Below are 16,792 nucleotides of genomic sequence, written 5' to 3'. Positions count from 1 at the left end.
TGTGCAGGTTTGTTGCAAGGGTATATTGCATGATGCTGAGGTTTGGGGTACAATTGAACCCATCACACAGGTAGTGAGCACAATACCCAATAAATAGTTTTTCAATCCTTGCCCCTCTCTTTCTCCCCTCTCTTTTAGTTCCCCCAGTGTCTATGGTTCCCATCTTTACATCCACATGTACCCAATGATTAGTTCCCCCATAGAAGTGAGAACATTTGGTATTTGGTTTCTGCAGTAATTTGCTTGAGATAATGGCCTCTAGCTGCGTCCATGTTGCTGCAAAGGATGATTTTGTTCTTATTTATGGCAGCACAGTATCCCTTGGTATATATGTACCACATTTTCTTCATTCAGTCCACTGTTGATGGGTACCTAGCTTAATTTCATGTCTTTGCTATTGTGAATAGTGTTGCAATGAAGATATGAGCGCATGTGTCTTTTTGGTAGAACGATTTATTTTCCTTTGCGTATACATATCCAGTAATGGAATTGCTGGGTCAAATAGTAGTTCTATTTGAACTTCTTTGAGAAATCTCCAAACTGCTTTCCACCATGGCTGAACTAATGTACAGTCCCACAAATAGCATATAAGCATTCTCTTTTCTCTGCAGCCTTGCCAACATCTGTTGTTTTTTGAATTTTTAATAGTAGCCATTCTGACTGGTGTGAGATGGTCTCTCACTGTGATTTTGATTTGCATTTCTCTGGTGATTACTGATGTGGAGCATTTTGTCATATAATTGTTGGCTGCTTTTATGTCTTCTTTTGACAAGTATCTGTTCACGTCCTTTACCCACTTTTTTTTTTCTTTAAGTTCAGGGGTACAGGGACAGTTTTTTTTTTTTTTAAATAGGTAAACTTGTGTCATGGGGGTTTTGTCACCCAGGTATTAAGCCCAGTATCCATTAGTTATTTTTCCTGATCCTCTCCCTCCTCTCACCCTTCACCTTCAAATATGCCCAAGTATCTTTTGTTTCCCTCTATGTTCATAATTTAGCTCCCACTTATAAGCGACAACATGTGGTATTTGGTTCTCTGTTCCTGTATTAGCTTGCTAAGGATAATGGCCTCTGGCTCCATCCATGTTCCTGCAAAGGACATGATCTTGTTCTTTTTTATGGCTGCATAGTTTTCCATGGTATATAGGTATCACATTTTCTTTAGCCAGTCTATGATTGATGGGCATTTAGGTTGATTCCATGTCTTTGCTAGTATGTGTGCATGTGTCTCTACGATAGAACAATTTCTATTTCAGTAATAAAATTGCTGAGCTGAATGGTAGTTCTGTTTTTAGGTCTTTGAGGATCAGCCACCACCAACAGTGTATAAGCATTCCTTTTTCCCCCACAACCTTGCCAACATCTGTTATTTTTAAATTTAATAATATACTGGTGTGAGTGGTATTTCATTGTGGTTTTGATTTGCATTTCTCTATGATCAGCAATGTTGAGCTTTTTCATGATTGTTGGCTGCATGTATATCTTTTGAAATGCATCTTTTCATGTCCTTTGCCCGCTTTGTAATGGGTTTTGTTTTTTCTTATAAATTTCTTTAAGTTTCTTATAGATCTTGGATATTAGACATTTTTCAGATGCATAGTTTGCAAATAACCCCTCCCATCCTCTAGATTGTTTGTTCACCCTGTTGATAGTTTCTTTTGCTGTGCAGAAGCTCTTTAGTTTAATTAGATCCTATTTGTCAATTTTTGCTTTTGTTGCAATTGCTTTTGGTATCTTCTTCGTGAAATTTTTGCCCATTTCTATGTCCAGAATGGTACTACCTAGGTTGTCTTCCAGGGTTTTTATAGTTTGGGGTTTTACATTTAAGTCTTTAATCCATCTTATTTTTTTTTTATGTGGTATAAGGAAGGGGTCCAATTTTAATCTTCTGCATATGGCTAGCCAGTTATCCCAGCACCATTTATTGAATAGGTAGTCCTTTCCCCATTGCTTGTTTTTGTCAGCTTTTTCAGAGATCAGATAGTTGCAGGTGCATAGCCTTATTTCTGAGTTCTCTATTCTGTTCTATTGGTCTATGTGTATGTTTTTTTACTAGTACCATGCTGTTTTGCTTACTGCATTCCTGTTTGATGTCAGTTTGAAGTTAGTGTGATGCCTCCAGGTTTGTTCTATTTGCTTAGGACTGCCTTGGCTATTAAGGCTCCTTTTTGGTTCCATATGAATTAAAAAAATTTTTTTTCAGTTCTGTGGTGAATGTCATTGGTAGTTTAATAAGAATAGTATTGAATTTATAAATTGCTCTGGGCAGCATGGCCATTTTAATGATACTGTTTCTTCCTATACATGAGTATGGAATATTTTTCCATTTGTTTGTGTCATCTCTGACTTCTTTGAGGACTGTTTTGTAGTTCTCCTTATAGACATCTTTCAATTAACTCCCTGGTTAACTGTGTTCCTAGGTATTTTATTTGTGTGTGTGTGGCACTTGTAAATGGGATTGCATTCCTGATTTGGCTTTCAGCATGGCTACTGGTGGTGTGAAGATATACTAGTGATTTTTGTACATTGATTTTTGCATCCTGAGACTTTGCTGAAGTTGTTTATCAGCTTAAGAAGCTTTTGGGCTGAGACCATGGGGTTTTCTAGATATAGGAGCATGTCATCTGCAAATAGTTTGATGTTCTCTTTTTCTATTTGGATGTGCTTTATTCCTTTTTCTTGCATGATTGTTCTGGCCAGGACTTCCAATACTATGTTGAATAGGAGTGGTGAAAGAGGATGTCCTTGTCTTGTACAGTTTTTGATGGTAATGTTTCCAGCTTTTGTCCACTCAGTATGATGTTGTCTGTGGGTTTGCCATTGATGGGTCTTACTATTTTGAGGTATCCTATTCAATACCTAGATTATTGGGAGTTTGTAACATGAAGGGTGTTGAATTTTATCAAAAGCCTTTTCTGCATCTATTGGTTTTTATCTTTAGTTCTGTTTATATGATAAATCACATTTATTGATTCGCATATGTTCAACCAACCCTGTATCCCAGGAATAAAGCCTACTTGATTGTGGTGGATAAGTTCCTGCATTTGTTTTGCTAGTATTTTGTTGAGGATTTTTGCATCAGTGTTCAAGGATATTGGCCTGGAGTTGGGTTTTTAAAAAATCTTTATTTATTTTTTATGTTGTGTCTCTGCCAGATTTGGTATCAGGATGATGCTGGCCTTATAGAATTAGTTAGGAAGGAGTGCATCCCCCTTAATTTTTTGGAATAGTTTCATCAGAAATGGTACCAGCTCTTCTTTGTACATCTGGTAGAATTCAGCTGTGAATCTACATGTATGTGCACAAGAATTTATTAATTTATTCTAGATTTTCTAGTTTATGTGTATAGAGGTGTTCATAATCTCTTTTGATGATTGTGTTTCTGTGTAATCAATAGCAACATCCCCTTGTCGTTTCTGATTGTGTTTATTTGAATCTTCTCTGTTATCTTCTTTATTAGTCTAGCTAGCAGTCTAGCTAGCTCCTGGATTTGTTGATCTTTTAAAATTTTTTCATGTCTTAATCTCCTTCATTTCAGCTCTGATTTTGGTTATTTCTTGTCTCTACTAGCTTTGAAGTTGTTTTTTTCTTGGTTCTTTAGTTCTTTTTGTTGTATTATTAGGTTGTTAATTGAGATCTTTCTAACTTTTTGATTTGCACTTTTTAATAGTGTTATTTGTTTCTTGCTTGTTAAATTGCTTAAATTTCTTATAGATTCTGGATATTAGGCCTTTGTTGGGTACGTCGTTTGCAAAAATTTTCTCCCATTCTGTAGGTTGTCGGTTTACTCTGTTGATAGTTTCTTTTGCTGTCTAGAAGCTCTCTAGTTCAATTAGGTCTCACTTGTCAATTTTTGGTTTTGTCATAATTGCTTTTAAGGACTTAGCCATAAATTTCTTGCCAAGGCTGATGTCAAGAAGGGTATTTCCTAGGCTTTCTTTGAGGACTTTTATTGTTTGAGGTCTTACATTTAAGCCTTTAATCCATCTTGAGGTAATTTTTGTATATGGTGATAGTTGTCCAGTTTTATCTGCATATAGATAGCCAGTTTTCCTAGCACCTCTTATTGAATGGGGAGTCCTTCCCCCATTGCTTATTTTTGTTGAATTTGTCAAAAATCAGATGGTTCTAGGTGTGCAGCTTTACTTCTGGGTTCTTTGTTCTATTCCACTAAAAAACCATCTATTTTACTGCAAACATGGCAACTTAGTTTGGCACTGCTCTGGGGCCTCTCTACCAAGGTGTAACACTAAGGAGAAAAGTAGTGTTCTTTCCCATCCTGCCACAGCCTGCCATACTAAATTACTGGGCTAAGGACTTGGTAGTTCCTGAAGCTTCAGGTGGCTCAGCACAAAGGCTGCCAACACTGGCAGGGCAGCACAGAGTTCCCAGGAGTGGAGTCCATTCCTGGGACCTGCATGGCAGTGGCCTTAGGGTCTGCTGGGCTCAGCATGGTGAAAGAGAACAGCACCCCAACATGTTATGCCAGGAAGTATGGACAGAATAGCAGCATGGGCTTAGGGATTGGTCTGGATACCTTGGGAAGAGAGCACACATAGGACACCATTGGGGATCCTAAGAATTATTTGAACTTTGAGCACTTTATAGAGGGTTGACGATCAACCTTATCATGTGGTGGGTTATGTCAGTAAACTGTGGACTGAGATACTCATGGACTACATGCATCTTTATTAATGAGAATTGGGGACATTTGGGTACATATTAATTAATAACATATATTGTTCCTTGACCCCAAATTCAAAAAACATGTCTTTTGATTGATCTGAAACAAAGAAAATAAAAGAAGACAAGGAGAATATTTTGCATGAACTAATTTGAGCACCTCTTTCATTAAAATGTTATAACAATTAACAGAGGTGTGCTACTTGACTTTTTATGTTTGTTATCATTCCCAAATCACATTCACATTTAAGAAGTTATTGCATATTTTCTGAAGTATTTTATCTAACAAAAGACATTTCTTGCTTTTGGAACCAAGTGAAGAGAGGTTTTTCATCTCCAACTGAGTGACGTTTTTCACTCAATACATAGAGATAAGCTCTCCACAGTTGGTAGTTGAACAGGTGACCAGAAGCATAGAAAATACAGTTCTTCAAATTGAGAAAGACAGATTTGGAAAGAAAGTTTAAAATTCTTTTAATGAGTCTAAGTAATTCATCCGCCTTGGGAAGGGACACAGACTCAGCCAGATTAAGTAACCTTTTGCATGTTTACAAGTCAACTAACAGCAAAGCAGAGAAATTAACTTGCTTCTAATACTCTAGGTCTTGCTTCCCATTAACTATAAATGCTTCATGAAAATACTTTTAAATGCCTCCTAAAACATGCTCCCAAGCTCAACCTTTGCACCATACCTTGGAGTATGCTCTTTACTATAACTTCTGTGTGATCAGCCAGAAGATCTGCCTTGGTAATTGCGGCCAGAGACAGGTAGTTAGACATATTCCTGCACAGTTCTTTGTTGCCTCTGTGGAGGAATTTCACTGCAATGGGGATGGCTAATGCCATCACGGAGGGTCTGTTGTAATTCTGAGGAAATATAAGAAAGCCATAAATAATCAACAACTCATTGTTCATTTATTTATTCATTCATTCATTCATTCAAAAAATATTTATTGGATTAAGCTCCCAGAGCACAGCTATGAAAACACAGGCCCTGCCCTGTTTATATTGTATTTGGGAACTCTGGGAACTTTTGATTTTGTTTAAGAGACCTAAACACAAACAGGCAGTTAACAGCAGCAACTGATGACAGCCAAAATGGGCAAAAGGCAGGGTACTAAAATAGCAGAGAAGGAGCACTCAATCTAGTCTTCAGGAATGTCAAGAAAGACTTCCTGGAGGAGGTAATGTCTTAGTTGGGACCTCATGGATGAACAAGATATGGCTGAGTGCTGGCAAGGCAGGGAGTAGGCAGAAAGAAGGAAGAGCAGGTGTGCAGAGACCGAGGTGGGGGAGCACCTGATGGCACTGGGGAGTTGTCAGTAGCTCAGGATGGCTGGAGTGTGGTATGTGTGAGGAAGCTAGAGTGGGAGGTGAGGCGAGAGACGGGACAGGTAAACATAAACAGAACATGATTATGAAAGGTCCAGCATACGGCATACCAGGCTAAGGAGTTTGGAATTGATCTTTACGGTAATTAGGGGTCACTGGTGAAAGGAATCACTTGTCATATTTACACTTGAGATAAACACCTAAGAAATGTTGAACAAGTCACTTTTCGACTATATCTATCTTCAAAACTAAGGTTTCAACTAATTAGATTCAGAGGGAAAAAATAAATGAATGTAAGATTAAAATCTAAAGATATTCTGGATCCTAAAAGAATTCTCCTCTTGGTATGACTGAATATAAATGGACTTACATATAAAATAGTCTTATTAGCATTTAATTACCTAATTAGGGAATAATATTTAGAAAATATAAATTGTTTTCCTTTTTTTCTCACCACATAACATTTTGGTCAACAAATTGTTTTCTTAAAAATGAATGGTACATATTCACTACCCCTGGCTGTCAACCACACCTCTCAGACTAACTGTAGGAAAAAAAACTGTGCAGTGCACAGTGTGTTTGGGAGTAGAGTTCATATTATATTATAAATAAAAAGTGTTTTTTTTTTTCTCAAACTGTTCATGTGAAAAGTGCTTATCTTTCCACTTATGGATTATGCCCTCTAGCACCTCCTACAATTATGGGCTTATGGTGAGTACTCAATATCTTCAAATTGAGTGACTAACAAAGAAAATGTAAATCTATTGTGATAGTTGCCACTGGGAAAATAATGTGGTGGGCAGGGCATCTGATGGAACAAGAAAACTGTGTATTCTAATTTCAGCTCTGCTACCATCTTTCAGGGTGATCATGAAGGTGTCATCCAGCTCTCTAGGTCTTACTCATAAGAGTGATTATCATAATCTCTTCCAATCAAATGGTCTCTGATAAAAGGATTCTAAAGCAGACATGACATCAACTGCCTGACATAGGAAGACCTTCTAGGCTACTGAGGGATCACTTACGTATTAAAGAGGCTCAAGTAATGATTACCACCCAAAGAGAGATCTACATTTAGGTAATCAATATCTAGGTTTGCCTGCATCAGACTGAGAAGACTGAGAACATATCTATGATCGCAGTCAAGAGTATTAACACTACTGCTAGAAATTACTAACTGTCCCCACCAGTAATTATTCACCTTCTTTTATTTTAGTAATACATTCCTGAACTTCAGCTGGCATAGGATCACATGATGAAAAACTGCATTTCTCAGCCTTCTTTGCAGCTGGATGTGACCATGTTCAAAGTTCTGACCAATGGGATAGAAATGGCAGTAAGGTGTTCAACCTCTAGGTTACTATAACCCTGAAGTGACTTAGCTTCCTATTTTTTTTTCTTTAATGCTGGTTGGAATGAGAATATGGTTGCCACATGTTGAATAATATAGAGAAAGTAGAAGGATCCTGGACTTGTGATACCATAATGCCAGCAAATGGTATCACAAAAGACTCCTACTCTTGCATTATTTGATGAGAGACAAAGTTCTGTGTTGCTCAACCCACTGTTATATTTAGATCTTTGATATTGCAGCTGAGCTTGTATCCTGATTAATACAATGCAAAGCCAGGACCACTTTCATTATTTAACTTTCCCCTGTGGCTGAAGAGAAAATTATATTCTTAGAATGAAATGTAGAATTCCACCTTTATATATCAAATCCTACAATAAGGACAAAAGAAAGGACATGAGATAAAAATTGTCATTGATACATACAATTCCTGAGCAAATGGATAAAATAGATATTTACATGAGAGAAAAATGTATCTCTACCCGTATCTGCCATAACAAAAATTAATTCCAGACAGATTGCAGATCTAAAAGTGAAAAATAAAACAAGACAGAGAAGACAACACAGGAGAACATCTCCATGGCCTAAGAGTAGGCAAAGATCTCACTGAGCCATTACTGATAGTTTGGAGACCTCTCCGAGAGGCCAGTTGCTCCCTTTCCCAGGAGTTAGTCCTCAGGTTTAGAAGTCAGGGCATTTGCTTCGTTGGAACACACAAAATTGTTTGGATCCACTAAGGCTAACATACCAAAGAATTTCCAAAAGGCTGGTACATAAACAGGCATGCCAGTGTACTCATCCCCAGTGAGAGGGTTTTATAGGTCAGACCTAGGGTAGGTATCCCTTTCACATTTTCAGGATACCCAGGAGCTAGATTAGAAACTAGAATGTTCACTCATGGGCACAAAATCAGATCACAGCAGAGAGAGAGCCTGAGGGATATTTCATCTAGGCCATGTGAAACCTGATTAAAAGAACACTCCTGCCCTATAACTGAATACCTTTCTCTGGTCGCCGGAAGTTTCCATTCATCAGATTCAGTATTTTTCCTAGTAGTGCTGGACAAACATGCCAGAATAATGACATGATATTGAGCATCCTCTTTTTGTTAACATACTGATCAAACGTGATGTTTAGAAAATCTAATTGATTTGGTCATTTTTCTCAATTATAATCATATTCTATCCCTGCTCCCTTGACTTACATTTTAAAAAATTGCTTATTAGAACATTGGGTCTTCCCCAAACATCTCAGTCTCACCTATGCAATTTCTTGGGTTGCTCCTATAGGCAGCCAATCTCTTCCTTGTATGTAGGCTTTTGCTAGTTCAACTTTTAGATAACACATCCTGTCCCTATCATCCTTGTCCAAGCTTTGAGGGTGAAACACAATGGCACAATTATTCTCAGAACTTTCCACCCAAGAACTCCATACCTAAATTTACTCATAAACTCTGGGTTTTCATCAAGAACAGCTTTCATGTAGAGAGATACATAGCTTCCATCAGAGAAATATGTCTTTAAACACATGTACTTATAACTTGCTGAGACACCTTTTTTTTTTTGAGTGCATTAACTGGGAAGTGTTTCTTACTTTCTGTGAACACAGCCACAGTGAAAGATCAGTGAAAATCAGTATCCCCAGTAACTGATGTTTGTAAACCTTGGGGTAAGCTAGCACTTACCAGTAATCGTGAAAAACAGACTATCTTAAGCAATTTGATCGTATTCTTTTTTAAAATTCTAGATGTTCTAGAGAAATTTAGTGGCCAGCCATTCAAGTCTCTGAAGTGTGGTTCCAAGTAAAGGGTATAAAATATCCCCCAAAATATATGTCTTTTTTGTTTTTAATTAACACTTACTTTTTTTTTTTCCTACCACAGCACCCGGAAATCTTCCAAATGACAAAAAGTGAAACAAGCAAATAGTTCATACAAACACCAAGAAACTGCTAGAAAATCTCCAGACAGTATCTAGACTGTTCCTGGTATATCAAAAAGTGAAGGGCAAAGGGCTGGGAGGCCAAAATGAGGCTGGACAAACAAGGATCCCATAGACCTAACAGGTACAAAAAAACATCCAGTGGCTGAACTTCACTTTCAAAGGCAACAAAAGGAGTTGGTAGTGCAGTAGATCTCAAGCCCATGAAATTACTTCATCTCTATAATTATTTGGGTCACAGAAATGCTAATGGCATGTATGCAGAGAAAGCCCTATGATTACAGTTTTACAAATAAATGACTTTAGCAGCAGCGGATAATGCCAGAGCCTATGACAGACCTTGCTTCTCAGTGCAGATGTGAGCATGTTGGTATGAATATCATCTTACAGTTTGGTGCTGAGGGAACAGATTCAATGAAGTGCAGCATAGAAACAGACTTTCGCGTGGGGACAATTATATCTAGCTGTAGAGGTTAAACAAGAGGGCTTTGTTCTATGGATGCCAAGAATTATATTTCTAAACTTGATTAGCACCAATTTGAGCTTTTGGTTGAAATTGGCCTTTTGAAAATGCGCTTTGGGAATGTTTCCCAGTGTTTTTAAAAAGGAAAAGAATAAAGCTAAGTAGAAAAGATATCTATCTGAGGTGATAGGAACTAACAAGCTCTTTGGCTGTCAGGCCTTGAATTCAAGTAAGAACCGTAAAAATGATTAAGCTCAAGAAACATTAAACCTCACTTATTAAAATAGGGTTCCTTGATTATTCATTCAGCATTATCAATCAAAGTTAAACCAATTTTGGATTTACATATAAAATGGTTCATTCTTCCCAGCATAGCTATATGTAAAATCTAATTGGCACACAAGCCTACGTTTGGAGTGTAAGGACCCTGGGAGTGTACATCCCCGTCTCCTCCCATTTCATGCCGCTCTCTGAGCATTAGGTACTGAAGCCTACTCTGGAGAGAAGTGTAGCTGCTATGGAAGCCAGGAGGTAGCCATGTCTCCTGAGCCCATTCACTCGACCATTCAACAAATATTATTTGAGCACCTACTATATGCTAAGCACTATTCTATGTGCTGGAATTACTTCAGTGAATAAAAGAGCTTATAATTTGGGGAGAGGAGAGACAGGATATTTAAAACATGGCTATAACACATAATTAAATCAATAGCTTGTTAGAAAGCATTGAGGGTTATTTTAGTCTCCTGCAGATAATGATAATGATGATGATATCAATCAGAGTTAATATTCATGCAGCACTTCCTATGTTCTAAATATTTTGTCTATCATTTAATGTCTATTCATTTAATTTTCATAGCAAACTCATGAGGCAGCTCTTCTTAATATCTGTACTTTACATATAAGGCCATTAAGGCCCAGAAAGATTAATTTTCCCAAGACCACACTACAGGCACGCGGTGGAGCTGGGATTGCCTACTGAATAAACTGCTCGACTGGCAAAACCAGTCCCATCTCTGAGAGTTGTGAAGGAAATGCTTTCCACTGTCTGAGGCACTTCACATGCAACACTAGCAAGAGCAGAGGTTAAATCTTTGTATTGCATTGACTGGGGAAGAAGAACTGAGAGGAATGTGTGGCATCAAGGAGAAGGAACAGTGGTTCCTTCTATAAAGAGGGAAAAACAGGCACTTTCTGATTTCCCAGCCGCACATCTGGGGATTATTCCTATTCCCCCTCTTACCCTGCAGGCATCCTGCTTTGGTTATTTCCGTCTTTATGGAGTCATCAACAGTGGTAGCAGAGATGAGGGAAGATGAAATGTGGAACTGATTAAATACATGACAAGGTCTCTACTAAATGATTTGGTTGGGGAAGAGGCTGTGACTGCAGCAGAGTGAGGATAAAGCCAAGCATTGGCTGCCAGGCTTCGAGATGGCTCATCCACCAATTCTCTAGAATTTCATTGTAGAACAGCTGCCATGTCAACAATGGTAATGTCCTTGAGGTGCATTTTAATTTTAATCAAGTTTGCCAAGTTTGTTTTTTCCTAGAATGTAATACACATTGTATGGGTATATTCTTTTTCAGGATTTTTCTAGGAGCAAATAAAAAGGGGGTGGGCAATGGGCAACTCCATATAGATATCTGGTCAGAGGGTCAGAGAAAGCTGTTAACTCTAAGTAAGCTGTACTTTGAATTAGGTACTTCCGTATAGTGGCTAGAGCACAGATAGAGATCGCTTTTGAAATACAAGATCTTCTTCCTGTGCACCTACCACCACAAAGTAGAAGTACTCAACTCCCACAGTTTGATGTCCTGAATGGAACCCGCTGAATGCTCATTTTCATTGTCCTGCAAGGCTGGATTAATTTGCTAGCTACAAAGCACTACTTCTATTGGACACTTACTATGTAGCAATTGTACTATGTAAACACTGTATATGCAATATCATTTTAACCTCCATAACAGTTCTGATCAGGAGGTATTGTTATGCCAGTTTTAGAGATGGCAAAACAGAGATTTAGAGAGAGAAAATATCCTGCCAGTCTTTCATGTTAATAAGACCAAGAGCCAAATGACATGGAAGCTTTCAAGCTCTAAAGCTCTTTGCTATTCTACTCTTAGAGTCTCCTTAGGGAGTCAAAATTTCAGACTGGGAGATGACATGGAAGGTGCTCTGGTTCAATTCTCTGTTTTAAACATAAGTTAAGAGACTTGTTTAAGGACACAGGATGTATAGAAACATATGGCCCAAAGCCAGAAACAAACTCACAAGTGCATGCCCCATATATGTACTGATTTTGTATTGAGGAAAGAGTCAAAGGTGAGTTCTGGAATTTTAATGGTTATTTTAAGGTAAATGTGGCAAGTTCATAAATTTAGGGACCAAGGAAAGAGGTATAATTAACAACTAAAAAAGGAAAAGGAATAGTCACCTGAAGTAGGTTTGCGTATAGGCTGACAAGAGGAAATCTGGGGGACAAAAAGAAAAGTGTGTGTGTGTGTGTGTGTGTGTGTGTGTGTGTGTGTGTGTGTACACATTTAGCTTAAAATGACAGTGAAGTGGCCAGAAAAAAGAAACCAAATGAAATAGCCAAGGGTTAGAGAAGAAAAAAATGACTGGGCCTCTGCTTGATCAGAAAGTAAGACCCTGGGTTCCTTATATGGGGAGATGGGATGGGTGGAAAAGGAATCACTCATTTTTTGTTTGATTTCCTTCATTTTGTGTAAAGCTAAAAATGCTGAGTGCCTAACTTTTGAAAGTTAGTCTATTGTTTCATTGCACTGAAAAAAATAGAACAAAATGAGTCATTTGGATTTCTACACATTCCCCACAGGAACCTAAATTACAAGTAATACGAAATCATCCCTTCAATGTTTACTGGAAGCCAAAAACTTCCCTTTAAAATTTGATGAAAGCTAAATATAAATGCTATGACCACAGCTTTGCCTTTGGTTCCTGGGGCTGACTTTCTGGGACTCCCGGGGGTAGCCAAGATAAGATGCTGAACTTTGCTGAAAGCAACTTTGCCTTTAGGCCTTTCTGCTTTCCATTTTAGTGGATTTTGCCTCCTTCTGAGGGCCTGCAATAGATACCCCATGCCTACACCGGCCCTATATGTTGGACTTACACATTTCTCTGCCTGACTTGTCCCTCTTAACCAAGGAGCCTACTAGCCTTCAGGCCTTTTCTCTGTCACTTCCCAAAATATCAGCCCTTGACCTCCGAACCATGCTCTCAACAATCTTACAAACTCTTTTACATTAAGTCTTGATCATCAGTGAGTTTAGCATTTCAATTTCTCAAAAGCATTTAATTCCCTATGTCATACCCCATTCCTTTTAAGTAGGAGACATAATACTTTACTCAGAATAAAACATCCCATCTAACATAAATGTTAGAATTCTGGACATTTTGGAAAGGTAGCATGCTTATAATTCTCTGATCTGGGTCTTATTTCACAAATCTGTACTTTTGCACAAGCTGTTTTTCTGCATAGAATGTCTTCTGGCTCTACTTTTCCTATCTAGTGAAATTCCTGCTCACTGCTCATAACCGTTCCAAACATGAACTTCACCCAGAAAACTTGCTCTGATTACTCTAGAACTGTGTCAACACAGGTGCTACTGACCATGGGATGCTCCTGAGCATCTGAAGTGTGACTAGTTCATTTAGTAATGCACTAAAATGCACATCAGATAGGTAAGAATTGTTTAAAAAAAATGACAAATCACAAGGTCAGGAGTTCAAGACCAGCCTGGCCAATATGGTAAAACCCCGTCTCTACTAAAAATATAAAAATTAGCTGGGCGTTGTGGTGGGCACCTGCAGTCCCAGCTACTTCGGAGGCTGAGGCAGGAGAATAGCTTGAACCCAGGAGGTGGAGGTTGCAGTGAGCCAAGATTGCACAACTGCACTCCAGCCTGGGTGATAGAGTAAGACTCCATCTAAAAAAAAAAAAAATTGTTATATTGATTGTATGTTGAAATGATACTATTTTGAATATAATGGGTTGAGGAAATATATTATTAAAATCAATTTCACCTTTCTTTTTACTTAAGTGGCTCCTAGAATGTTTTCCTTTTTAATTTTTTAAATTGAGATCAAATATACATATATAATTTACCACCTTTACAATTTTTAAATGTATAATTTAGTAGTAATAAATATATTTGTATTCTTTTTCTCCCTCTTCACTACTGTTCCCCTACTCATCCCAGGCCAAGAACATATAAAATTACCTATTTGGCTCCTGTTTGTGGCTTACATTAGATTTCTATTAGATTGCACTGTCCTAAAGTCTAGGCCAATGGTTCTGAACCTGTAAGGGGAGTGGGATAGAACGCTTAAATTGTTTGAATGTTTGTTAAGGTGCACATGGGGGTGAAATAATCTACGTTTCTGATAAATATCAATAATATACCAAGATAACCAATGAAGAGCAAATGCACTGAATCTTTGTTGTTCCATCAAGCACTATTCATCTTTTGTTAATTTTGCTGCAATCCCCATTTTCTCCCCACCCATCCTAAACCCTGGGGATGAAGGAGACACAGTGTGGCGGTGCAGGAGGAGTCTTTTGTTCAGTCGACTGATTCTTAGACTGATCAGATAAGGTAAAATATGATCCAGTTAATCATAAACAACTGTGGAGAAAAAAGAAAGAAGGATAAAGGATGCTAATATCAGCTGCCACATGCACTGCTAAGCATTTTAACAGAACCAGATTTTCCTGACCTGTGCTCAGTGGAACACAGGTTCTGAGAGATGTTCAAAAGTGTTGTGTTGGGAGTGGGGAGGAGAAAGGAGGTTCCATGGTGAAATCAGATTGGAAAATGCTGGCCTAAACAAAATTAGCCAGCTTTCTTTATTGTAGGACTTTACAGAAACTTTAATATGCCATTGTGATCACTCAAAGGGGAAAAATTGAATTGTTTCCCAGCTTATTTGATCATAAAATTCTTTTTTTGAGAAACAGCTATCAACATCACTGGTTGGTAAATTTGTCATGGACAGTGTCATTTAGCCTGTGCTTTACAGGGAGAACCCCATGGCTTAAGAAGTTAAGAGAACCTGCCCAAGATATCAGTGTTACACAACTCGTTAGTGGCTGAGCCAAAACTCCAAATTCACATTTACACCAGAGGAAAGAATTAACTGTGGTCAGAACAGGCAAATATCATCATGAAAAATTCTCAATACATATAGAAATGTTTGAAATGACTTACTTTTCCTGCTGTATCCCTAGATCACTGCCCCTCAGTTCATTTTTGCTTCCACTGTGTTCTCCCTGGATGAAAGAGATCTCCTCTTCTGAATTTTCTAGTACTCCTCCTGTGGGTCTTGGCACATGTTGCTTTATTGTTAACTTTTTAAATGTATGCTCTCCAGATTAGAGGCTTCCAGTGGTATTACTTGAATTCCCTGCCATGTGTCTTGCATGTAGCAGGAGCTCTATAGAACTTTCTCAGTTTATTAATTACCAGCCCTCCCAGCTTAGCTGTTGATGGCTTGTGGTGTCTTTTTACAGTATCTAAATGCTACAGAAGCATTGGCTCTTGGTTCAGAGACATCACAGGTTCACCTAGGCTGCCAACTTAGTATCAAATAGCCTGATGTTGAACACTGACATACCTGTAAAATGCAACTCATGATATCAGATGCGATTTTTGCATGAGGAGTATCTTCATCTTTCCCAAAGGGTCTCAGGTTATGTTCCAAGCAGGAGTCCCAGAGCCCCACGAGGGCCTTTGCATGCTTTTCAATGGACTCAGTCTCTCTGATGGCTGTTGTGATTCTCGTGATACAGATTTCAACTACTGCCTGGTCATTGTTATTGGTTTGGTAATCCTGTTTGGAAAGAAAATCTTCATGTTAAATAATACTCTAGAAAGTTATCCTTCAAAGGACAAAATACTAACTCAGTCATTTAGAAAATGGGTGCACCAGGCTGTGTGCTAAGGGGTGAGGGTGTAAAGCCTAATACAATAAAGGCTTTCTTCCTTGGAGATCCTAATCTTGTGGAAGAGGCAGATATGCAAACATGCTAAAATGGAGTAGGTTCTACTATCACCTAGACAGGGATCCCTGAGAGTCCATAGGAGCTTAACTATTCACTTGCAAGTAGGTTTAATCTTTGGACTATTTCAGTTTCTAAGTCCATTACAGGGCAGGGGTTACTTTTTACTCTGACATTTCAGCAACTTTTGTGAAATGTTTCAAATTACCCCTCTATTTTCCCTTATTAGTTTTCTCCCTCTCTCTGGACATAATGTAACACATCATTTCATCTCTCCCTTTTCACCTCAAAAAACTACAAAACCCATTTTAGCTTTCCCCAATCAGGTTTTCCTCCATTCCCGTTTAAATTCTCCTTCAAATACCTGACCATCTTTACTGACAAATAATGGGACCTCCAAAACATCTAAATGTGAAAAAGAGGCTCATTGCATTAATTTGGAAAATTGGTCTGACTGTGAGCTTCACATGGTGGACTCACAAAACTGAAAACATGATAGAGCAGCAAAGTATTTAGAGCCTGACATCATCATGTGAGATTAGAGACGGGAAGTGATGGGGTTTTTTGGCACTACTGCAAACTCCAGCTCTAACAATTTTTGTTGTTGTTGTTGCTATAACTAATGGGGCAGTAAACATCTTGTGTATGCAGCTCTCTCTGCATTGCAAATTATTTATATCCTAGAGCCTCCAGAAGTAAACATTTCCAAGACAAAGGACAGGAACATTTTAAAGACTCAAAATAATTACTGCTGAACTATGTTTCAGAAACGTTTTACAAACTTGAACTCCCTCCAGCTGGGTAATAGCATGATCTCCTCATTGCATACTTGCAAAAACAGAGTATTTATAATATTTCTAATTTCATTAGTGAAAAACAATATCTTATTGATGTTTTGCTTAGGAATTTTCTTGCCCAAAAGTGGAGTTGAATGGTTCTGTGTTTATTGGCTGTTTGTACTTCCTCCTTTAGGAACTACCCACTGTATCTTATGTATATTT

At 38.1% G+C, this 16,792-nt stretch overlaps 1 protein-coding gene across 8 annotated transcripts in view; it reads right to left on the bottom strand.

Annotated features, from left to right (window-relative positions):
* Positions 1 to 16,792, bottom strand: part of VEPH1 (ventricular zone expressed PH domain containing 1) — a 223,796-nt gene that overhangs the window by 178,661 nt on the left and 28,343 nt on the right. For 7 of the 8 annotated variants that reach the window (XR_005195794.1, XM_017500789.2, XM_037728584.1 and 4 more), the window contains 2 exons: positions 15,407 to 15,622; positions 5,375 to 5,549 (listed from right to left, as the gene is read on the bottom strand). Coding sequence is in view for 7 of the 8 variants with exons in the window: in XM_037728584.1 (XP_037584512.1) it covers positions 5,375 to 5,549; positions 15,407 to 15,622 (391 nt within the window). In the remaining variant the exon portion in view is untranslated. Of the gene's footprint in view, positions 1 to 3,945; positions 4,783 to 5,374; positions 5,550 to 15,406; positions 15,623 to 16,792 lie in introns of those variants that run through there. The other variant, XM_037728587.1, reaches the window with a different exon arrangement.

This window comes from Cebus imitator, unplaced genomic scaffold, assembly GCF_001604975.1.
Source record: "Cebus imitator isolate Cc_AM_T3 unplaced genomic scaffold, Cebus_imitator-1.0 Scaffold270, whole genome shotgun sequence".
Lineage (NCBI taxonomy): Eukaryota > Metazoa > Chordata > Mammalia > Primates > Cebidae > Cebus > Cebus imitator.
This window is presented reverse-complemented; position numbering and strand designations above follow the sequence as displayed.